This window comes from Bidens hawaiensis, unplaced genomic scaffold (genome assembly GCF_021521415.1).
Source record: "Bidens hawaiensis isolate Kalapana, Puna unplaced genomic scaffold, B.hawaiensis_p1.1 tig00046324_1, whole genome shotgun sequence".
NCBI classification, from domain to species: Eukaryota; Viridiplantae; Streptophyta; class Magnoliopsida; order Asterales; family Asteraceae; genus Bidens; species Bidens hawaiensis.
Window position 1 is genome coordinate 67,702 of NW_027498276.1, and position 25,231 is coordinate 92,932.

The 25,231-nt window shown below is 37.0% G+C and overlaps 3 protein-coding genes across 3 annotated transcripts; 2 read left to right on the forward strand and 1 right to left on the reverse strand.

The window, feature by feature from the left end:
• Positions 1–925: 925 nt before the first annotated feature.
• On the forward strand, positions 926–5,316 carry LOC143596387 (COMPASS-like H3K4 histone methylase component WDR5B). Its single transcript, XM_077075174.1, has 2 exons — positions 926–1,588; positions 4,815–5,316. The coding sequence occupies exons 1-2, from the start codon at positions 926–928 to the stop codon at positions 5,103–5,105; spliced, it is 954 nt and encodes a 317-aa protein (XP_076931289.1). The 3' UTR covers positions 5,106–5,316.
• A 4,869-nt stretch (positions 5,317–10,185) lies between these two features.
• On the forward strand, positions 10,186–11,563 carry LOC143596383 (non-specific lipid transfer protein GPI-anchored 16-like). Its single transcript, XM_077075170.1, has 4 exons — positions 10,186–10,553; positions 10,639–10,665; positions 11,130–11,210; positions 11,290–11,563. Exons 1-4 carry the CDS (start codon positions 10,223–10,225, stop codon positions 11,544–11,546), a joined length of 696 nt encoding a protein of 231 aa, XP_076931285.1. The 5' UTR covers positions 10,186–10,222; the 3' UTR covers positions 11,547–11,563.
• Positions 11,564–12,189: 626 nt separating this feature from the next.
• On the reverse strand, positions 12,190–13,378 carry LOC143596389 (uncharacterized). Its single transcript, XM_077075175.1, has one exon. The coding sequence runs from the start codon at positions 13,227–13,229 to the stop codon at positions 12,318–12,320; it is 912 nt and encodes a 303-aa protein (XP_076931290.1). The 5' UTR covers positions 13,230–13,378; the 3' UTR covers positions 12,190–12,317.
• Positions 13,379–25,231: the final 11,853 nt, after the last annotated feature.

Here is a 25,231-nt window from a genome sequence, read left to right on the forward strand (position 1 = left end):
CTATAATAATGAATTTTACCTTGAATCTCTTTGTTAATTAATAACTAATCGATTATTTTACTTTTGGGTGCTAAAATTATTAAGTTACTTATTCGTTAAATTCTTATAAATTACTTAGAGCATTCACAACAAGTCTTTTATATTTATGTGAATGAGTTCATTGTATGGAGTAATTATGAGTGGATGAGAGTATAAATGTTACACTTCATAAGTAACTTTAGAGAAACATTGTTCATAGTCTATAATTTTTTAATGTTGAAGTGGTTGTGAGTGTAGGATAGAGAAAAAATAATGATAAATGTTTAAAAAATATAACTAAATTGAAAATGAGAGTATAAATTAAATAATTTTTTGTGTAAACAGTGTAGCAAAAAATCCGACTAGGCGTCGATTAATCGTTAGTTTCCACCTCACTAGGCTAGTTAGCCAATTAATCAATGGTCAAATTCGGGAAAACCATGATTAACCGGACTTAGTCGGCGTTTTCTGGCGACGTTTCGGCCAAAATTCGCGGTTCCTAACGATGTCCCAGCCAAATTCAGCGGTTTTCATTTTCCAATGAGATTTCGGCTAGGTCAGAATGTATATGTGTGTATATAAACTGAAAAAGTATATATAAAAATGTTTGTGTATATATATATAACTAAAAAATTATACATTAAAGTCCGATCTGATTAATCCCGATTAATCGTTAGTTCCTACCCCATCACCCGACTAGTTATTAACGATTTCTACAACGCCATATGTAATTATAGAGACCGGGAAATTGAATATCCCGAAAATCTATATAGTCACAAAAACGAAACCGAAAATTTAATTTTTACGTAAACCGTCAGTTTTTATTTCAATTCGATTTTTTACGTTCCAACCCATAAATAAGCTTAACTTTGTCCAAACCAACCATAATAACAATAATAATAATATTATGGGCAGCACCACCACCAACTCCGGCAACCCACCACCACCTTACACCCCATACCGCCTCCTCAAAACCCTCGCCGGCCACCACTCCGCCATCTCCACCGTCAAATTCTCCAACAACGGCCAACTCCTAGCCTCCGGTTCCTTAGACAAAACCCTCATCCTCTGGTCCACCCAAACCCTAACCCCCACCACCGTCCTCTCCGGCCACTCGTCCGGCGTCTCCGACCTCGCCTGGTCCTCCGACTCCCACTACCTCTGCTCCGCCTCCGACGACAAAACCCTCCGCATCTGGGACGCACGCGCCGGTGAGTGCGTCAAAACCCTTCGCGGACACACGAGCTTTGTCTTCTGTGTTAATTTTAGTGTGAATTCGAATCTGATTGTGAGTGGGTCGTTTGATGAGACGATTAGGGTTTGGGATGTGAAGACGGGTAAGGCGAGCCGGGTTATTAGAGGCCATGTGATGCCGGTGACGTCGGTGAATTTTAATCGGGACGGGTCGTTGATTGTGAGTGGCAGTCATGATGGGAGTTGTCGGATTTGGGATGCCGAGACCGGGGCCTGTTTGAAGACGTTGATTGATGATAAGGTCCCCGCGGTTTCGTTTACGAAGTTCTCGCCGAATGGGAAGTTTATACTCGTCGCCACGCTTGATGATAATTTGGTTAGTTTCGGGTTGTTGTAGTTTAATTAGTTGGGATTTGGGGATTGGCATAGATTGGTAAACGAGCTGAGCCCGAGCTTGTTTTGGCTTACGAAAGATCAAGCTTGAGCTCGTTTTGACTTACGAATGCTCAAGGTTGAAGTTGTTTTGACTTACGAATGCTCAAGCTTGAGCTTGTTTTTGTTTTGACTTACGAAAGCTCAAGCTTGAAGTTGTTTTGACTTGCGAATGCTCAAGCTTGAAGTCGTTTTGACTTACAAAAGCTCAAGCTTGAGCTTGTTTTGACTTACGAAAGCTCAAGCTTGAAGTCCTTTTGACTTATGAATGCTCAAGCTTGAGCTCGTTTTGGCTTACGGGAGCTCATGCTTGAGCTCCTTTTTGGCTTACGGGAGCTCATGCTTGAGCTCGTTTTTGGCTTATGAAAGTTCAGGCTTGAGCTTGTTTTGACTTACGAGAGCTTGAGCTTGTTTTGACTTACGAAAGTTCAGGCTTGAGCTCGTTTTGACTTACGAAAGTTCAGGCTTGAGCTTGTTTTTGGCTTACGAAAGTTCAGGCTTGAAGTCGTTTGGGGATTGGCATTGGTGTATTTAGTTGCTATTTAAATTGGATCAACAAATCGGTAGTCGGTTAAAGTTGGTGTGAATTGGCTTGGATTGTTGACAAGCAGTAAAATTTGGTCAAAATTTGGGGTATAAAGGAGCAGAGCCCGAGCTCGAATAAGTAGAAATGTTCTAGTTTAGTTAGTTGGGGTTTGGGGATTGGCATTGGGGTATTTAGTGTTGTAGAAGCTGCGATTGGTCACAGGTTAGTTGATATTTTATTGGACCAACAAATCCGTAACCGGTCAATGTTGGTCCTAATTGTTCAAAATGGGTAAAATTTGGTCAAAAGTGGTCAAATTTGGGGCAAAGTTAGGGGTTTAAACGAGTTCGAGCTGAACTTGGCTTGTTTTGACTTACGAAAACTCGAGCTCTGCTTGTTTTGAGCTTTATTTTTAAGGCACGGGCTTGGCTTGTGAATTATATTTTCAAGCTCGGTGCTTGGCTCGTTTGTTATTTATAAATTAATTTATATATTATTTTTATTATTTTATATATTGTGAGGAAATTAAAAAACTTAAAACAAGTCTAAGCTTGGGTCGAGCTTTTATAGCACCTTAAACGAGCTAAAGCTGTATATATAGTGTTTGGGGATTGGCATTGGTGTATATAGTGTTGTAATAGTCACGCTTAGTTAGTTACTGATTAGTTGATATTTGATTACAGTTAATTGGATTAATGAATTGGTAGTTGGTTAAAGTTGGTTCAAATTGGTTGGCCCAATTTGTTGAAAAGCAGTAAAATTTGGTCAAAATTAGGGGAGCCCGAGATCGACTAAGTAGAAATGGGTTCTGGGGATTGGCATTGGTGTATTTAGTGTTGTAGAAGCTGCGATTGGTCGCGGATTAGTCGATATTCGATCGGACCACCTAATTGTTAGTCGGTCAAAGTCGGTCTGCATTGGTCCGAATTGTTCAAAATGGGTCAAATTTTGTTCAAAGTTAGGGGTGTGAACGAGCTGAGGCCAAGCTCAACTTGTTTTGACTTACAAAAGCTCGAGCTTGAGCTTGTTTTTTCAAGCTCCGGTCTTAGGTCTGGCTTAGCAAGCTTATTATTAATTAATTTTTGTGCGTTTTTATTTATTTGATATATATTTTGGAAGGAAATCCTAAACGAGCTTGAGCTTGGATGAAGCTCACATAGCACCTTAAGCTAGCTAGACCTTTGCTTGAGTTCAGCTGATAAGTCGTGATTTGATTCAATCTAATTAGACCAAATCACCCTACAGATCGCCCAAGCTGGAGCCTAGCTCGACTAGGCTCGAGCTTGGCTTGTTTTGACTTACAAGAGCTCAAGCTTGAGCCCATTTTGACTTACGAATGCTCAAGCTTGAAGTTGTTGTGACTTACGAATGCTCAAGCTTGAAGTCTTTTTGACTTACGAATGCTCAGGCCTGAGCTCGTTTTGACTTACGAATGCTCAGGCCTGAGCTCTTTTTGACTTACGAATGCTCAGGCCTGAGCTCATTTTTGGCTTACGAAACTCAAGCTTGAGCTTGTTTTTGGCTTACGAATGCTCAAGCTTGAGCTTGATTTGACTTACAAATGCTTAAGCTTGAGCTCGTTTTTGGCTTTCGAAAGCTCAAGCTTGAAGTCATTTTGACTTACGAAAACTCGAGCTTGAGTTTTTTTTTTTCATGCTCATCTCTGGATTGGCTTGTTTAATGTTTATTAATTAATCTATATGCATTTTTATCATTTTTGTATGTTTTGTAAAAAAATACTTAGATGAGCCTAAGCTCTGCTCAAGTTCACATAGCACCTTAAACGAGCTAAACCTCAGCTTGAGCTCATCTGATTATCGGTATTTGATTCAATCTAGTTGGACCAATAATTTGGTGGTTGGTCAAAGTCAGTCCAAGTTGCTCAAATAGTTCAAAATTTGGTAGATTTTGGTCATAGTCGGTCAAATTTCAGTCAAAAATAGGATGTAAACTGTAAACGAGCTTAAGATCGGCTCGTTTTGACCTACAAAAACTCGAGTTCGGCTTAATTTGAGCTCTTTTAAAGCTCGAGCTCGGCTAGTGAGCTGTTTTTTCAAGCTCGGGACTTGGCTTGTTTATTAATTATTTATCAATTTATACGCGTTTTTTTAATTATTTTTATATATTTTGAAAGATAATAAACTTAGCCGAGCCTTAGTTCGGCTCGAGCTCGTGTAGCACTTTAAACACTCTAAAGAGGTATACTAATTACTAACATATACACAAGGATCGTTAATGCTCGACAAGCCTTAAGGAGCTTCCCATAGAAGGCTCAGGGCTAGATTTCTAAACGAACTTTATTTGATGCTTGGGCTCTGCTCTAGTTCGAAAAGGCTTGACTCGTTTTAAGCTTTCTATTGAACCAATCTTGAGTAGCTTGCGAGCGACTCGGCTCGTTTGCACCCCTAGTCAAAATCTGTCAAATTTGGTCAAAGTCAATCAAAATTGGTCAAACTTTTAAAGTTTTTGAAAAATTATACTTACTAATCCAATCTGATTTATCACTAGTCGGTATGCACCGCCCGACTAGCGCTTGGCCTATGAATATGTGTTAGTTAGGGTTATTGCAGTTAAAACTTAGATAATAAAATCGACTACTTTAACTAGATGTTTGACATTTAGTTTTCTGTTTTTGTGAATGCAGAAGCTATGGAACTACTCAACTGGTAAATTCTTGAAGATGTATACGGGTCACGTAAACAAAACATATTGTATAACTCCCACTTTCTCCGTGACAAATGGCAAGTATATCGTTAGCGGATCAGAGGATCACTGTGTCTACATTTGGGATTTACAGGGTAAGAACTTACTTCAGAAGCTAGAAGGCCATACTGATACTGTTATATCTGTTAATTGTCACCCGTCAGAGAATATGATCGCGTCTGCTGGACTTATGAATGACCAAACAATCAAAATTTGGCTTCAACCGTCTTAACTAGTGGCAGTAATAAGCTGCTTCTGTATACTTTTGAGTTGAGGGTACTTGCAGGGTTTTTGATGAATGGATAAACGTGTATGATTCTGTTTGGTTACTCGGTTTTATACTAGCTGCAACGAAACTGATTACGAATGGGTGAAATAAATTGTGTATGTACTATTATGTAACTAATTTATACGACTTTAGACTATCGTCATAACCTAATTTAACGTTCCGAATTAGACGATGATTAAAACTGTTGTTCGTGGTTTGTTGTTTTAGGGCTGATTATGATGATTTAAAGTTACATGTCACTTGCAAAGCATGCATCCAAACATCCCTAGATACATCTCGTGTTAAAAAGCGCTCTTAGGTGTGAAACGGCCTTGGCCGATCGAGTGCAGGATTTGGAAGCGGCCGTCTCTGAGCTACTGTAGACACAATAGTGCGAGACGGAAGCTTTTGGCATATAATGCCCTGGTTGCATTTATGTGTTTAATCAATAGTTAAAGAGCTGAACTCGAGCTTTAGATATAGAGCTCGAGATCGAGCTCTCAAAAATTAAATGATTCTAGTCCAAACTTTAGATATATCAATCAAGATCAAGCTCTTAACCTAAAACCGGTTATGGTCAACGCAGTCAACTACCTGTTTAGCCCAATAACCGGTTTTCAGTGATGAAACCCCTACCTGGTATAACCGGTTTTGGGTATAACCGAACTGGTTAACCGGTAAATAACCTAGAAGAAAAACGGTTTAAAAAAAAACTCAGAACCAGTTTTGGTTAATTGGTTTGTAACCGGTTTTGAAGCTCAATACTACCAACCGGTTTGTATCCAGTGGGTATAATTGAGTATAAACGAGTTTTTTTTGGGGGATCACACCGGGTACAAGCCGGTTAGCTTGTGCATTTATAGTGGTTAAGACCATTTGATCATTTACACCCCAAGGTCACTATTGATTATATCTAAATCAACTACAAAGACCCATGTACCGGGCACATTCTTTACGTGGAACATCATGTGATTGGTTAGAACACATTCTACATGTTAAATCTCAGTTGTCATCCACCCCTGCCATTCTACCAATTTCGTTTAATCTCAATGGAGATTGTTAATGATGACGGGGGTAGCCTAAGGAATTAATAAAATGACTTTCACACATCAACGCTAAAAAGGTTAAAAGGTTAAAAGCTTCGTTTCCCGCTCATTTTATGTAAACAAGTACGTGCACAGTACCCACGTGCAACAGTACAACGTCAAATCACTATTCACATCACTGTTCCCTCTGAACAGGGAACAGGCTCAGATAAAGTAATATTATTATAATTAGAGACCAACGGTCAAAAGGTTCCCGCCCATAAAGGTCAACTCTCTAAGCAAACTGGAGGCTAACTAGTTTAGTTACTTTAGTTACTGGACTAAAGTCTTGGGCTCTCCCCCCTATAAAAGGAGAACTCAATCATAAACAAGAGGACATCAGATATGAAGATAACACACTCTCCCTGATATTCTCTTCTTCCTTGAGAAATTAGCACTTTGCTTATTTCTTTTTTACTTCAATAATATCATAGCTTCACCAAGAACTTCATCCAAAAACCGATCCCAAATATCTCGGTCTTGGATCTCCGGCGAACTATAAACAACAATAAACTAGTGAACCTCTCTCTACGTTTTGCAAACGTAGAGGGACACCACGACCTGCGTTAGGCTAACCTGAACCCTTGAAGCTTGTTAGCCTAACCAGTCTCTTCACTATCAATGGTCTTATCTTTGTTGTAGCAACAAGTTGGCGCCCACCGTGGGGCTACGCCGCTTACTTTATCTTAAAGACCAGTAGTGTAGCTCCATTTTCATCACCATGTCGGAAGGTGGATCTCCCGATGAAGTCGACCAAGTGTCAAGAACACCGACACCAAAGTGCCGGCCAGGAAACTCCGGCAGCCACCATATCTTTTTCCACCCCGGGAGGAACTCCGACGGAACCTTTGTTCCTCGAGTTTTCACATTTCCGAACTTCAACCCCTTCACGATCTGGAGTTCCTTCTCCTCATGCAGGAGTCACGAACACCCCGGAGCGTGTCGACTTGACGATGGAAGGGGTATCACGGCATTTCTTGCAACTAAGACATCTTCTTAACCAACACGTGAGCCAAGAAATTCGGCTTCCGCTGCATGCCTCTAGACTCTACCCTTATCGTCGTCGTCGTCGTCGTTGTTGTTATAATAATTATTATTATTAGTTTTAAATAATCTCAATTATGTCATATTGGCAACTATCAGTCCCAACTTCACTCTTGGCTGGTAATGGTCCAAACTAAAAGTGTGTTTTTCTCCAACGATTTGCAACTAATAGAGTTAACCATCTGTTGGTCTATGCTTACGTGGCACGCCTAGTTGTCAATAAACATCTATAAAATCCTTATTTAACCTAATTTCTTATAACCAACCTCCCAGCTCCCTCATAACCAGCACCAGCTAACTCACATCTGACGAACGACATAAATCCCAAACGACCCGCAAGCACAAGAACCCGGCACATGAACCTCACCATGACACACATAGCCGGCCGGAGCTGAACCACCGGCCGGACCACGCCCAGCAACCACAGGAACAGCCACCGGAGCTTCAACTTCCAATGCCGATGGAACATAAACCACGACCGCCCTTTCGCCGTTGAAACGAGCCAAACGGGCACCGCACTGCCTCCAGTGCGCGACGAACGTAGAGAGCTGATCGAAATGAGTACCACAGAAAACACATTGTCCGGCAGCCATTTTTGAAGTGAAAGCTTAGTTTATATTATAGAGTGTACGTAAAAAGGTTGGTAGGTCACTGTGACACTGTTCCTCCGGGTTATTCGGGTTAGTCGGGTTACTCTATAATTTTAAGCTTGATTTCATAGTTCTTTACATTAGATTTATAGATATTAGCCATGATTCAATACATAATTAACTTTATATCCTTTTTTTTTTTGCTTTTCTATGTTACCCTTCTTCACTCTAGTACTCTCACTTTCACATTAAATGTTAAGCATTATTTTTGATTTTCTTGGTTTGGGGATCGGGATTTCGGTTTCTTACACACCCCTAGTAGAAACTAAAACTAAGACGTGTCTAAAAAATAATTTTATCTTTACTAAAATATAAAAAGACTTAAATAAACTATGGGTTAAATTATTCTACAAACGTGAACAAAATTTAAAAAAGATGAAAAAAAATTTGGGAAAAAATAACTTACAAAATAAAATAAAAATCAAAAAAAGAAAAAACACACAAATGTCCCCGTCTTCATTGTCTAAAAAAAGAAAAAGAAACAATGTTGATGAAAAATATCATTGTGTTTTTTTTTCGTTAATGATTGTGTTTTTTTTACTGACATGTGTCTTTTTTTATATTGTGTTATATTTTGCGATATGTTGTGTTTTTTATATGTTATTATGTTTTTTGTTTATTTTCGTTATTGTATATATTACTTTTATCTACATTGTGTCTTTTTCGGATTTTTTAACGAGAAAGACGCTGAAAACATATTAGTTCTTTTTTTCAGTTTTGATTTATATTTGTAGTTAAGTTTTTTTTTCTTGAATTTTGTAAGAGGTTTAATTTAGACCATAAATTCTTCACACAATTCTCAATTTTTTTTTCTCAATTTGTATTTTAATATTTTGCTATAAACTATAGGTATAAATGTTTATAAATGTTATATGTGTAACTATCTACATAAATTATAAGTGTTAAATATATTTTAAACTCTTATATGTTGTAAATAGCCGAATTTTACTACGATTTTTAAATATATTTTAAACTAAATGTTGAAAAAAATATACATTTAGTTTGGACTGTCACCAGCCAAGTATGAAGTCGAGACTGTTATTTATCAACAGGACATAGTTATGAGTATTTAAAACTAATTTTCATTATTATTATTATTATTATTATTATTATTATTATTATTATTGTTATATGTAGAGAGAGGGATTGAAAATGAAATGAAAGAAACCAAAAATAGTAGTCAATGTCTTTTGGTTGAAGTGGTCAAAGAGCAGTGTCGTATGTCGTCTATTTGACAACAAACATGCAATTTGAGCAGCGTGCCATTATATCTTATCTGCCATTGACTGACCACCTCTTACGGTCCTATATTGTTTAGCAACTTTAAGGAATATTACTCCTTTATACACACATGTTTGGATTTTTCTCTAAGACAACATATATATATGTACAATCATTATAATAATAAATCAAACTATAGTAACTTCATTGACCACCTCTACGGTTGTTTTCGGTTGTTTCGTCTTTATTTGTTTGAGGCGTTTTGCTATTTGTAAGTCGTTCGGTTTTTTATAAAAGTTGACCTTTCAAAAATAAATAAACAGGTCAAACACTAAAATTCCTATACATGACAAGTACACAAATTCACGTGGCGTATATGGCATATAAACCTGTTTATGATCTTATATGGTAGAATGTTAAGAGTTACCTATTACTCGAAATCTAATATTAAACTCACCTAAAACCGACTTCAAACAAAAATAAAAAATACTTAACTACACTTCAACAATGCATAACTATTTACATTTCCTATTTATTATACTTAAATGATATATAATCAATACAAAATAATTTATTAATTAACTTAGCTCAATCTTTTTTTTTCTAGCTTCTTTTATTTAACCTTAGATCACTTCAACTATTTAAATCCTATTTAATATTTTCAAATCTTTATTATATTAACTATCTAATATTTCATTTATTGAACTCGTGTAATATATTGGTTTATTACTTAGTCCATTAATATATATGGCTTAAATAACGCATTCAGGTAATTAGACGAGTATCACTTAATATGTTCACTGCTATTTTCTCTAAACTAATTACATGCCCGGTGTAACACTCAAATACACGTCCCAAATGTTTCATGTTTTCCGTCCCAACGCAAACGCTTGTTAACAAGATATCCTAAAGGTTTTACCTACCTTGACTACAATTCTTTGCACAATATTATTCTCAAGGTCAAAACAAATCAACCAACCATTCACTTAGCCAGTCAAAGTGGTTGAACCCCTATGGCAACCCACCAACCCATAAATCTCCTACAAAAACCATATGTGACAACCACAATCCTACACCAACAATGGACCGGTTTTCGGGTTTATTAACCGCTTTTCTAGCGATCACGGTTTTTTCAGTTAAGGGTCAAATCATTAACACTCCATGCACGACGTCAATGATTGCTAGCTTCACCCCGTGTGTGAATTACCTCACGGGGAGTAGCGCAAACGGGGGATCACCAACCGCAGATTGCTGTAAAGCGGTTGAGTCACTTATGTCTACTAGCATGCAGTGCACGTGTCTTATTGTGACGGGAAATGTACCGTTTTCATTACCGAGCACTATTAACCAAGCGTTGGCTATTAGACTCCCGAGAGTGTGTAACTCTCAAAGTGTGCCGGTGCAATGCAAAAGTAACGGTTTTTTAATAGTTAGTTTATTTTGTTATTATTTTTATAAAAAATCTCACTTTTTTTTTAAATATTGTTGGTTTTGTAGCTACTGGTGTTCCTCTGCCTCCTGCAGGTAATGTTTACGGGTCGATAAGTATATTATGTTTTAACTAAAAGGTAAACGGGTCGGATAAGATGATGAACGGGTTAAATTGATGAATTTTGGTACGAATACAAATGGGTCGGGTTGGGCTGGCCCGTCGATATTTTTGTCTATTTCTTCTAGTTTTATAAATAATTTAATAAATATTATTACATTGCTAATGTAACTAATCACTTATAAGTCATAACACTGTAAAATATGAAACGAGTCAAACGGGTCGAGAAGGTCAAACGGGCCAAATGATATTAAAATGCTTTCAACCTTCTAAATAGCTTAATTCAAAGGATTAAGACTGATTTTCTAATACAGTTCTCTGCAATCAAAGATAACAATAATAATAATAATAATATTAATAATAATAATAACAACTTAATATAATGACTAATTGACTATTTACAAAATTACATATTAACCCGACCCGTTATATGAGACAGGTCCTGCATTATTTCTACCTCCTCCACCGAGAGCTCTTCCACCTGCAGCCGATACTCCAGAACTGCCGCCAAGCCCTAACGGTAAGAACCATAATATTATACAAACCGGATCAATTTACAAAGATTTTGATACCCTAAATATTTCCACGTCCCGTGACAGCAGAGTTGGCAGTTGCACCAACCGCATCTGAAACAAGTCCAGACGACGAGCCTGAGTCAGACTCGCACAAGTCCAGCCCGGTGACACCTGGTGCATCAGCACCAACTACTCAACACGGTTCAAAAGCTAGTTCAGGCATCAAACCAGTGTTTACACCATCATCGGGTTCAAACCGATTACATTGTTCACCACTAGTTGCTTTGCTAATGCTTGCAGCGATCACAGTCACTAGTTTTCGTGAAGCGTTTATTTTTTGATGAATTTGTGTGATGTTTTAATTATGTTGTTTCTTTCGTTTTATGTTGGAAAAAGGAATGAAAATATATATACTTTGTGAATATAATGAAATATGATGCATAATCTTCATGTTTACTATCTTTAAGAAACGTGTTAAACGGGTCGTAAACACGTTGACCTTGTTAAATATACTTTCTATCTCTCATTCTAACTTTAAACGGGCTAACAGGTCAGCCTATATAGTTAACTATGTTAAACATGTCAACCTGAACACAGCCTGTTCATTAAACAGGTTAGACGTAACATTATAACAACCGAAAACCTAATTATTTTCGTGTTGTGTCAAAAAGCGTCACCCTATTCACAATATCAAAGTAGGCAAAAACTTCATCTATTCTCGTTCATTGTCTTTCGTTACATAATACTATAATGCATTAGACTAATAAAAACTAAACATATATATGCACACAACAAACCGTAAAAAGGTTTTAAAAAACGTACCTCGTTTTCTTACTCGCAAAACAAAATCTTCAAGTCTTTAAGTCAACGTCATGACTAGCGAGAAACCGTTAAAATTTTGAATGATTTATATTTCCTTTAAAGATTATTTTATGCGCGTCTATCATACTTACTAAGCATGCAAACACAAATTCATCACAAAAGGATTCAAAAGAATCGAAAACATAACCGATAATGCATTGATTATAGTTAAAATCAAGATAAATATGTATTTCAAATTTTGAATAACATCTTGCACAACATTTGGTAAATATATCATCAAAAGCATACTTCTATTCACTTCTCCAAGCACACAACACTAAAGAAAACCCTAACCCGTTCGAGTGCGAATCTCTACGAAACGAGTTTGACCAAGACGGGTCCAAGTTAGGCTGACTCGTCGCCCACATTTTCTCAGCCGACAAACACGTTTGAAACAAGAAATTAGCTTCACCGGTTAACTTCCCGAATAACCAATTATGCACATCCCAATACACTTCAACCGGCAATCCATCAACCAAAATCGTATAATTCCCCCTAAATTTCCACCTCAAATGCTTCACTTGCATCATTGTCTTCCCATCGACCCGAATCAAAAGACACGGGTCATTCGTACCCGCAATATCACATTCAATAACAATATCATGCACCATCCCTTTCCCACAAAATTGAGCTCGGGTCGAGTACGCTTTCTTACCAAAAATATGTTCTTTCTTCGACACAAAAACGAAATTTGGCGTAAAACTAGAAACATCCATTTTATTTTTCACTTCCTTCTCCATATCCCCTAATATCAAGATCAAATCTTGATTAACAACAATGGCAAGATAATAACCCTCGACCGGTTCGGGCGAAAGCCCGAACCTTGCGGACGATAAATCCCAATAAACATCAATTAACTTAGACCCCACTTCAAGATTCTTGAACCCTCTTCTTTTAGAGAACACCCCTGGTTTAATCTCAACTTTACACAAACATTGATTGGTTGAATCATCAATTTGGACACAAAGACCTTGGCCCATTAGGGTTTTGGTCCAAGTGAGGGTAATAATAAAGCAAGAAAAGTTTCTTAGTCTGCACTGGTAAACACAAGTAACAAGATTTTGACCAGTTTTACCACTGGATGTAGTGATGGAACCACTTGATGAAGATGCAGCATCTGAAACTTGAACACCATTTTCACCAAAACATGAAAAATCCCTCATTAAAGATATGGTAAAGTTTGAATCTTTTTGGTGTTTTGAGGTGAGATATGAAATTGGTGTAGAGATTATAGGCTTATTATAGGTTTAAACCCCCAAGATTGATGAAAATCTATGTGGGTTTTTTATTAAATATGATAAAGATTGAAGCTTTTAGGTTTAAACCCCCAAAATTGATGAAAATCTATTTGGGTTTTTGATTAAAGATGATAAAGTTTGAATCTTTATGGTGTTTTGAGGTGAGATATGAAGTGGATATAGTGAATTTAACCCTAAATTGATGAAAATCTATGTGGGTTTTGGGATTAAAGATGATAAAGATTGAATCTTTATGGTGTTTGAAGGTAAGATATGAAATGGGTATGGTGATAATAAGTTTTAAAACCCAAGATTGATGAAAATCAATGTGTGTTTTGGGATTAAAGATGATAAAGTTTGAAACTTTATGGTGTTTTGAGGTGAGATATGAAGTGGGTATAGTGAATTTAACCTTAAATTGATGAAAATCTATGTGGGTTTTGAGATTAAAGATGATAAAGATTGAATCTTTATGGTGTTTGAAGGTGAGATATGAAGTGGTATAGTGAATATAAGTTTAAAAACTCTAAATTGATGAAAATCTATGTGGGATTGGTTGGAATTAAAAGGGGATTAGGGCAAAAGATTGTTGATATGAAGAAGAAGACATGTGGGTAGGAAAGATGCAGGTTTAATAGGCAATAATGGATATAATTATAAATGACATATTTGATTTTAATATTTCTATCTAAAGGTTGAGTTAGAGGCAGTTTCAAATTAAAAAAAAATGGCTTTTAGTGGTCTTTGGTAAAAAAAAACTTTAGTGGTGTCAGTTTTTTTTTTTAATTTCTAATTGATTTTATAGGGTTTTTTATTGGAAAGTTGATACGTGTAGGTTGATTTAAAAGTTAGCTCAAAACTATCATTCAAAAGGTTTGATTTTTGTTAATTGTAAGTTCAAAAACCTGATTTGAAGCACTATTCAAGCCATTTAGAGCGTTGTTTCTAACTAATCGGCTCGCATCCTCCTTCCGATCAAAAGTCTTAAAAATAAGTTTGAAATTCGAAAAAAACATTGTTAAGTTTTCTTAACGGAGGACCACTGAGAGCCATTTCTTTAAAAAAAATTGAGATCAGTAGTGGTGATATACTCGGTTGGATTATTATCAGTCAACAGTCTTTAGCTGTGATTATTAAAATCCAATACCCAATTATAAATTTATAATTGTTGTTTTGTGGTCATGGTTGATAGATGAAGGGGTGGAAGTGTTCATTTTGAAACTTGATTGTGTAGCGGTTTAGTGAGTAAATGCTGAGGTGAAACTGGAGTTGGTGTGTACGATGTACAAGTTGTTTGTTCTTTATTTAATGCAGTGTTTGTCGAAATAATCGTACCAAGTTGTATTCACAATTTTATAAGATAATAAATAATAATATAGTCGCGAGTTTTGAAAGATTTGTGGGGCGAGGTGAAAGAGAGACGTTAATGTGAAGAAATGAGAAAGCGAGAAATTTATTTCATACTGGAGATTAAAAAAACAGGAAAAAACGTTATCGTTTAAGAAATCTATTGTGACGCGGTTCTGAAATTAAATCTAACTTGGAAAGTTATTGATTGAATGATAAAATGAAAATGATATGGTGGGTATTTTTGTTTTAGAAGAAATATTGAGCATGTGACATGTTAATAATAGAGAATAGAAGTTGTATTAGGTTTATTGTAACATATTGATAAGAATAGAAAATTGAAATTGTATTAGGTTTATTAGAATAATCGAAAAAGCTTTAGAATTGAGGGGTCCCCTTGTGTTGGAAGACTAATAAAATAATAGGACTTGTTACGTTATAGCACACAAAACAACAAAGAGAATAATAGTATTGGTTTTTGGTACTATATTCTAATTCAATTCTATAAGGCCGAGTGTAGTGGGCGTTAATTTGGGATGAAAAGGGGCGATAATTGGGTGAAACACCGCCACCCTCCCCCCTCCCCTCCCGGTGATAATTGGGCGAAAAGGGGCGGGGGCGGGGTAATCTTGTCGCCCGATGGAGATGATAAATAATAATATTATAATAAAATGACCGTTGTCAAACGGTCAACTTTAAAAAAATAATAATTAAACAATATATATATATATATAAACATACACTCTTCTTCTCCATTTTATATCCATTTTATACACAAATCATACCAAAATTCTTACAAAAAATAAACAGAATGAATCCTAGAAACAACCTGAACCAACCGAACTATCAATTCCCTGGTTTCGGTCAAGCGTATGGTTCGCAATCGAGCCAACCGAACCAACCGAACTACCAATTCCCTGGTTTCGGTCAAATGTATGGTTCACAATCGAGCCAACCGAGCCAACCGAGCTTACAATGGAACCAACCGAGCCAACCGAACCAACCGAGTTATTCGTATCAATTTTCCGACCCGAACCTAAACATGTACGCCAACTTTCTCAGCCCCCAAAACACAATGCCGGCGTTCGGGTCTACACCACCGGAGTCGGAGCCGTTGACGGTACCGGATACACAAACGTCACGGGCCTCTGGTTCAAGCAAAAAGCCGACCCGTAAACACAAAAAAAAACAACCGGGGGAGATGATGGCGCAACGTGATCCATACAAGCATTGGAGCGAGGAGGAGGTGGCCCTTGCAAGGGCTTGGATCGTCATTTCGGAGGATCCCGACGTCGGTAAGTTTTTTAATATTAAGTATTTATTAAAAATGTATTTAGTGTTTATTAAAACATATACTAGTTGTGACAAATAATTTTAATTTGTAACTAACTTTCAAGCTACTTGGGTGTTTTGGAAGAAAGTATTTGAAGCTTGGCTCGAGATAACCAATAAACTCGAAGACTATCGTTGAAAAGAAGCGATTCAAGCCCACTGGAAGGGGCTTAACGCCGATTGTCAAAAATTTGCCGGCACAATTAATCGGTTGCAGGGGCCCGGCTGGTGTAGCGGGCATAACGATAGTAACATTATAACTCAAGCCTTGAGCGACTTTCGAGCTCAGGTCCAAACTTTTTGGCGGCCCGGGAAAACGTTCAAGTAATTGAATTGTTGGAAAAAACTACGCGGGTGCGCGAAATGGGTCGGGGCACCAACCGTTCCTGTCGCCCGACGAGCCAGCTCATCCCGACAATCAAAAAGGTCGAAGACATCGTCGTCGACAAATCCGAGCACACCAAACACACCCTCCGATGCTCGTAGCTTCTTCCTGGAAAACACGGTTAATTTACCCGAAGATTTTAATATACCCGACGACGATGAGGTAGAGGAGTTGCCTCGACCACGCGGAATATCGAGGAAAAATAATGGGGAATGTTCGTCGTCAACACGATTCAATACGGAGCCCGTTGAAATAAACGAGTTGGTCGGTCGTTTGGAAACAAATGCCACCGTAATTAGAGCCGACCTTCGAGCATCCAACAAACAACAAGAAAAGCTGAACCAGACGTTAGAATTAAAACAAATGAAAGAGCCTCAAAGCGGAGGGGTTTCACAAGGATGCCGCGTTATTGTTTCAACACCAATGTGAAAAAATGCGCGAATATTACGGATATTAGTTTCTTTTTTTTAGTTATGTTTTTTTTTTATTTTTTTCTTTAGTTATGTTTTTTAATATTTTTAGTTATGTTTTTTTTTGTATATCTTGTAAGAATCCGTTACGGATCTAGCCGCTAATACGATACAACGATTATATACAAGATCTAAACGTTAAATTATTACTTTATTGATAAATATGTGATGAATACATTATGGTGGATGGAAATAACTTATGGATAGCATAATTTAGATCTAGATCTCTCTCTAAATATGTACATGCTAATTATGAGCATGGAACCACCTATTTATAGGCCACATGCTCCATTTACAATAAATAAACAATCTAGACTATGTATAACTTATTCGAATGCTACGGACAACCATTTCGTGCACTAACATTTCTTTTTAATTTTAATGCATTTTTATTTAATTATTAAATAAATTGGTTTTTATTTAATTAGTTTAATTATAAAAAGAAAATAATAAAAAAGACACTGTGGGTCCAACTTGTAACCCCTACACCATTACACCCCAAAAACAAATTTCCACTTCATGCTGACTGGGCGCCACGTGTCACAATTCGCCCCCAATTGTAGTCCCTCCACTACACATAGCCTAACAAGCAAAACATGTATACCCTCTTCCATAACAAAAATGCATTACGAAATCGACAATATTAAAGCGTACTTTGATTGGTTTTGGATATCGAAGCACTTAGTTATGTCACGTGACGTTAATTATGTGAAACTTGTTGTATAAGTTTCGAAGGTCTCCATTGTACATACAACTCTTAAATATTATCACTAGTATTGTCAAGACATGGATTTATGACGCAATAAATGATAATCTTAAGCGAATGATATGAAGAAAAGTGTCACAACACGGGCTTACGAGTTAATGTTGAGTGTGTATCCAAAGAAAACAAAGATGGTCACGATATATATAAATAATAGCCTGTAAATTATTCAAACTGATGTTTTATCTGTTAAAAGTTATAGTATGCACGTTTAGATGTTATATGGTCTCCTTTCTAATGTTTATGTTGAAGTCCAAAAACATATGTTACATACATGACCACAAATTGAGTGGAAAGTATGACAAGAATTATTCGCCAAACCCCTTTTGAGTTTTCTTCAAACGAGAACAATGTTTTGTTATCCCTTGAAGAACAATGTGTATCATGTTATTTGAACGAATTTATGCTTCGGGAATTCTATTACGTTATCCCTATCTAAATGGAACCTAGGGTTTTAAGTTGATTGAATGCCCATATCTATATATCTAGTCTTGTATCTCATGTGTACAAGATACAAAAATATATAAACCTTAAGAAACAAGTTCAATAGACTTTAAAACTTTTAAAAATTCAACTGTGATAAAAGAAATTGTTTTGATTTCTCCTGCGTGAAATACAATTCAACGGAGTTTTTACCACATGATTGTACGTAGCTTCTTAAAAATGAAGGAAAGTGTTTTGAACCGGGCCTAAAAGTGTCAAAAGTGTCGAGTCTAAAGTGTTACCTTTTTATATAATTTCGGGCCGGTACCACAAACATAGTTCCAAAAGATGCCCCCTTTAATGTTTTTTATGCTCTTATTTAGGTGGATACAAGCAATGAAAATTAAATCCTAATAGCCTTTTGTCCATAACTAGCATATCATGTATACAATAGTGTACAATGACCATACACACAACAAGATAAGGTGTTTGAAGAGGCCTACATGGCCAAAAGTTGAGAAAATTAATCCAGGTGACAATATAAGGAATTATTACCGGTGTACAACTTTGCATAAACATATTTTTAAGGATATATGTGAATAATCAACAATGTACGATATTAGTAATCGTTAAGTTGGAGATTAGACGATGTTTATAAATAAAATCAAACGATTATACGTTTGCGTGTATGCGTGCGAAATGTGTGTGTATGGTCTAATCAACTTAAGAATGAGTTCAAATTTGTTAATACGTGTATGGGTAGGATAAACATACGTAAAATAATACTCGTGCCGAGTAGATGATTATGAATGAGAGAAGGAAACAAATCTCTATTGAATTTTTTAGGTTATACATATCTTTACTATTTTTTAGAAATCAAATAAAGTTTACATAATTCATTTTGTATAAATAAACTACATCATAAAGCGAATAATTTTGTTACCTTGAATTTGATTGTATATTAAAGAGAAAAAATTGAACAAACGTTAATTTGAGTATAAAAGTGTTTAACCATGCATACATGTTATAAAATTATACACGTAAAAGTATCTCCAAAAGACACATGTATGCCCCAGGGGACAGACACCCACACAACGGCGAATGTGAGAGAGAGGTGAGAAGACTTGGGTGTCCATATAGACAACCGACTTGCTTTAAGTCTGTTCACCCTCTATTTTAAATGCTCTAAGTGGATAACTATATATCCACGATGCATAATCTCTATCTCTACTATATATAAAGAGGGAGTGAAGGACCTTTAAAAGTTAAGAGGTATAAATTATGATTCATAAAGTACTAAATATAATGCATGAAAAAGATAACTTTTAGGGACATCCGTGTCTTTTAGTCGCAAGTTCTATTCATTCACAATATAGTTACAATATGTCCCCTTCAAGTTTACCCAACTTTTATAAATTTAAAATATAATTACAACTTCGACCCCTCATCTTTACTCGTGTATTTGACAAGTTTATTTAAAATTCTTATTCTTTCTATATCTTTTGATATACTATGTTTTAAATAAAACCGAACTTACCGTTACTTATTTTTGTTAGCATTTCGATATAAAAGTTACTCAATAACAAGTTGTATATTATAATGTACAACTCAATGAAGGTACAAGTTATTAAAGTAATTAAAATGATAGATCAGGAAGATTTAGGATGCCTATAATTCGATTTTCAAGAAGATGTAAAGATTTCCACAAATTGGGGAAAACTTTGCTTAATTGCTCTGCTAATTAAGTCTTATTATTCTTTTATCTGCTTGGTAGTGTTTAGGCATTCATATAAAGCAGCCATTCATCATCGAAACCATGTGCTCATCATTTAACTATGTTTCAAACATAGATTGGTTATGTGTGTAAAAATGGACTTATAAATATTGAGCATGTGGTTTGGGTACAAATATGGTGTGTTTTTGGTCCATAAAATCTCATGTGATGTTTGTTATTGTTAAATAAACTATGGTAAGTTTTTTATTATGTTAATTAATTTTGTAGGTATCGGTTGCTTCTGGTGGTCTGTGGAACATGTTTAAAACATATTCAACCATTCAAAGAACATGTGAATTCTGTGGATTTGGTCAATCATTTCTTTTTATGGCCTGGTTCAACAGTCAGAAATTTGCATATTGTGGTTAGTTATTAAGTCATTTGTATGACAGTTTAATCCATTGTTGAATATAATCGTCTATGATGTCTCTTTTCTTTTATTTATTTATTTATTTTGTAATGTTATACAGTTTGCTAATTGTGTGCCCCTCGAGTTTCAGGTCTCAGGTGAGGACCAAATTGATTGGTAAGTTCTTTTTACTCTATCAGTTTTATCATCCTTTTGTAATCCGTGTTGATTATTGTTGTCACATGCTACGGGAGTCGTTGATCCTTCCATTTACGAGACGGAGCTTGGTTTTAGCGGTTATTGTTCCACAGCAGCGATGGAGATGCAACCATTGTCTTCGGGATAATTACTTTGTTTCTTCGTTGCAGCTTTCATCGCTACTTCATTGATTACAGGCTAGTTATACCTTTTTGATTGCAGGGCACATATTTTTATCCCTTTAAAAATTATTTGGTTGCATAGGTTTGCTGCAACCCTTTATTTGCTTTTTTATTACAGACAATCTAATGTGTGTTTTGCATCTATTATTTAATAGGGTTGTTGTCGAGCTGGGACAAGCTCGCACCATGCTTGGTTTTAAACCGAGCTGGCTCGGCTCGGTTTTAAAAACGAGCTGAAACATTGTTCTTGAGTTAGGCTTAGTTTGGCTCAATTTTTTAAATACAAATTAAGTTTATAATGTGTGCAACTGAATACAAAATACTTTACGAGTTTAAGCAAATACAAAATAAGTTTAAGAGTTTTGTTTTTAACAATTTGTCTATATTAGGAATTGGGATTTGAGTTGTATTTGGGAGGGAAATATTCCCCTTCTCTTTTTAAAATTTTTAATAATATCTTATATGTAAAATAATTCGAGCCAAACCGAGACAATCTGGCTCGTTACGAACCGAGCTGAGCTAAGCTTGATTTCTAACCGAACCAAGCCTGCTTGGTTCATTTTCAATCCGAACCATGAGGTGTAGTGTTATCTTTCTTGCTCTTATAAAGTTGGCTTTTTGCTGTAATGCACATTTTTTTACAAAAATATTATGCTTTTTGGTTTTTGTTGACTGTTAAATCACAAGCAAACATTCTTGCAGATCTTCTTCACTACAGGTATGTTTTACAGGTGATGATATATTTTATACCTTATTTTATAATAAAGAACCGTGCGGGCCTATTCCAAAGTTTAGAGGATTACGTGAAGTTCATTCTGATAAAAAAAAACAGTTTTCGTAACTGGAAGATTGTTGAAGAACAACATTTTGCAAAAGCTGCAATTGCATCTGGTGCGTTTAATCTTTCGGTTGATTAGTTTCACCTATGGATGGTTATGGACATGTAAGGTTAGTTATTTAAATAGATACAGTTATATAAATGGTGTTACTTCTGCAGTTTGACTTTTGGGAAGTCAAATATGTTAAATACTTTTTCTTTCCTTCTTTATATATATATATATATATATATATATATATTTAAAATAATTCATTTTCTACCTTCTTTTATAATTCGTTTGAGTCCATAATAAGAGGAATTGGTCAATACACATTTTAGCTCGTTTACTTATGAATGAGCGAAGTCAGGTTAGAATTTCATTGAATAAGGGGATATATTTTAAACCAACTTTTGCAAATTTTGTTGATAGCTGTTATTATTATTTTTTATTGGCAATATATATTAAATAAAGCAACAAAGAGCTGCAAAAAACAACATAACACAGTATGCAATACAAGGAGATACGAAGCATAAAAGACTAAATTACCCACCATATATTAAAAGAAGCAGAGCGCCCCCACAATGTGCAGAAATATTCTGCTAGAAACCAAGACATTTCTCCCCATGTATGCATAGCCTTATGAGTGCATGGATAGTCTCTCAATCCTTTAAAGATGACAAAGGAGAGTTAGATCTTTGTGCAGTTCAATTCTTTTACATATTTGTTTCTAGCTTGTGCGGTTCAGTTAAACTTTGATGAATATAGTTCTTTTATCTGTGTTTATAGTAAGTTTCTGATTTGTTTGTCAATTTATTACATAAACTTATTTTGTGTCCTGTTAAACCCGTTATGTATTGTGTATCAAGTTGAACTTCTTGTGAAATTATTTTGTATTTCGTTGTAACGTGTTTATAAAATTTCCTTTTTATAATGAAACCAACCCGAGCCAGCTTGGGTTAAATTAACTCGACATTGAGCTCAAATTTTCAACTCGGTTTCAAAACTGAGCCAAGTCTACCCTGTCTCAGTTCGTGAACACTCCTATATGAGGAAAGTGGTTGAAAAACCCGTTGCAAAGTGTCGTCGCTGCATCGCGCGGGTTATCTGCTAGTAATTATATATGCATATGTTAGTTGTTACATAAGTATACAAATACAAGCTTTTGCTTAAAACACGCCTATCAAGCCGTAGGTACTACATACGCTTCATTTAAAAAAACCACCTTTTTAAAATAAACAACCAAACAAACCCAATAATATTCCAACTATTAAAATTGGACGAGGGTGAGAAGAGAGCAAACTTTTCTTTATCCCGTGGTATAGAGATACTGTTTCCAACTGAAGAAACACTAAGTGACCCCGGGCAGATTACGGATAATCTGGGGGTTAAGTAGATGTTTCCCACGAGGGTTAGGTCCGGCAAAGATGGTTGTTCTTCTGATGACCTGCAAAACAGACCGTGAGCTCGTCACTGAGAAGGGGGGGGGGGTACCTCCTTGTGACCACCCTTCGGCGTGAGAATCAGACTAGATTGCTCTTGAATATAAGTGTATATTAAGAGAAATAGCTAGAGAGAAGATACGATGGTATGAGATAAGATGATAATACCGTTCCAAGGTGTTGGAGTATTTATAGCCGAAGGTAGGTTTCCAAGCAGGTACAGCCGGCTGAATAGTATTCCTGTTCTACCAACTGTGTGCTACGCACGTGCCATGCTGGTGGTTGGTGGGTAGGTAGCGGCTGATAGTGACCAGGCCGGCCGGCTGTGTACTATTCCTTTCCTACCAACTGCAGGCTATGCACGTGCTACGACAGGGGTTGGTGAGTAGGCAGCGGCTGATAGTGACAGGGGTTGATGAGTAGGCAGCGGCTGATAGTGACCAGGCCGGCTGTGTACTATTCCTTTATCACAGTGAGCTGTCGCAGCTTTGGTCAGATCTTTTGTCAATACCTTGGCAGGTACAGTACAAAAGATCCTCCAGTAATGTACGGACTGGCTCATTTGGGCGGGAGTATTCCCGGCTTGCTCATTCCCTCTTCAGGTGACATTACTGAATTATTTGAGAGTTAGTGCCTTGTGCGTGTAGCCTTGCTGTGCGGGTAGCCTTCCCTGATGGCTAGTATCCGTAGCTGTGGGAACAGGCGGAGTACGTTGACCATTGGGAGGCGTTTCCTGCGGGAGCAGCTAGCGTACTGCGCGTAAGGACGTCGCGTCTCTGAGCATGGTTGGTCATGCGGATCCAGTTGGTCTTTGCGCAGACGTCTCTTTTAAGGAGTCTTGCGAGTTCAACTGCGCAGACGTCCCTCTTCGAGGAGTCTTGCGGGTCCAACTGCGCAGACGTCCCTGTTTAAGGTGAGTCTTGTGGGTCCAACCGCGCAGACGTCCCTGTCGAAGGTGAGTCTTGCGGGTCCAACTGGGCTCTGCTGGGACCTACCTCTTCAAGTCCCCCCAGTCCAATGTTCTTCTCATGAATTGTTAATAAGTGAGGTGAACTTTTGGACTTAAGCAAGGGGTTTTGAAAAGGGTTTAGTTTTAAGGTTTTCCATGGGGATTCTTCCCGCGGAAGTCCTAATGTCACGTGCAGAATTTCCCACTGTTCTGCTTGATCTTTGGGTATGATGCGGGTAGGTGTGTAACCTCCTCGCAAGTCGGGAGCGTTGAGTTTCACTTGTGTGGATTCTCCACGGGGTTTTGGTAGTTTTAAACATAGTGATCAATTATGTTAAACAACCAATTCCATCTTGGAGCTTCGAACAATCTAGTTCTCAACGTTCCCGCTATGCGGGGATGTTATATCCCTTTCCGCAAGCATGGCCCAGAAGATCCTTCTTGGTTTCAATTCCCTGCGGAGTGCTAAGTATGTGAAGGGTTTCGCCTTAACACTGTACTCGCACTCGTCTTATAGTTACTTTACTTCCAAGGTATTCCTGGCTTCAATTCCCTGCGGGTGCCAAGTATGTGAAGGGTTTTGCCTTGACACTGTACCCGCACCCGTCTTATAGTTACTTGGTTGCCGAGGTATTCTTGGCTTCAATTCCCTGCAGGTGCTAAGTATGTGAAGGGTTTTGCCTTGACACTATACCCGCACCTGTCTTATAGTTACTTAGTTGCCAAGGTAAGGGGTATGGTCCCGCTTACTTTTGAATCTTTGATTTGCGTTATAAACGTTATATGACTTGCTCGTGCATATTTTAGTTTAACTTAGCAATTTTCTAAGTGTTTTTGAATAAGTTAACCTGTCGACGCGTGGTTGTCAATAGGTTAATAGAGTTTCCTCTATCATGATTGTGCGGGTAGGACCGTCACTTTCATTTAGTGGGATGATCAACCTTTACCTATAACTGACCTGCATGAAGATTTTCCTCATCTTTTCCTTAGAAATTTTTGCCGTTTTTTGTGTTTATGCGGGGTTTGCCGCCGTCTACACGCAACGACTTCTTTCCATATTTATGCGGTGAATACCGGCATATTCGTCCGGAAAGTTCATTAAGTGTAAATGTAAGACTATCAACACAATGTGAAAGGAGAATCATTTCCATTAGAAGTGGCTCTAGGCCGTTTCTTTATAAGTTTGGAATTGATCTACATGTAGCATTTGCGTAATTGAGCTCCGTTCCATGTTCTTGGGACGGGAGTGTCATCGAGCCTTTCGAGCTGGTATGCGCCCTTTCCCAGAACTTCTTTGATAATGTATGGACCTTCCCAGACCGGGGCCAATTTCCTGGGCGTTCTTGGTTCGAAGCCTCGTTGTTACGCAATATGTAGTCTCCTACATTGAAGTTGCAGAGTTTTACGCTCGTGTTGTAGTATTTTTGCATTTGTCGCTTGTAATTCTCTTCACGCGCTGCGGCTAAGTCTCTGCGTTCTTCGGTTAGCATGAGGTCTA

Bases quoted from the DNA above. Each gene is read 5' to 3' on its own strand.
- LOC143596387 (XM_077075174.1), top strand. From the start codon at position 926: ATGGGCAGCACCACCACCAACTCCGGCAACCCACCACCACCTTACACC. The intron at 1,589-4,814 runs GTTAGTTTCGGG...TTGTGAATGCAG, and splicing joins CCACGCTTGATGATAATTTG to AAGCTATGGAACTACTCAAC.
- LOC143596383 (XM_077075170.1), top strand. From the start codon at position 10,223: ATGGACCGGTTTTCGGGTTTATTAACCGCTTTTCTAGCGATCACGGTT. The intron at 10,554-10,638 runs GTAACGGTTTTT...TTGGTTTTGTAG, and splicing joins TGTGCCGGTGCAATGCAAAA to CTACTGGTGTTCCTCTGCCT. The intron at 10,666-11,129 runs GTAATGTTTACG...TATATGAGACAG, and splicing joins TGTTCCTCTGCCTCCTGCAG to GTCCTGCATTATTTCTACCT.
- LOC143596389 (XM_077075175.1), bottom strand. From the start codon at position 13,229: ATGAGGGATTTTTCATGTTTTGGTGAAAATGGTGTTCAAGTTTCAGAT.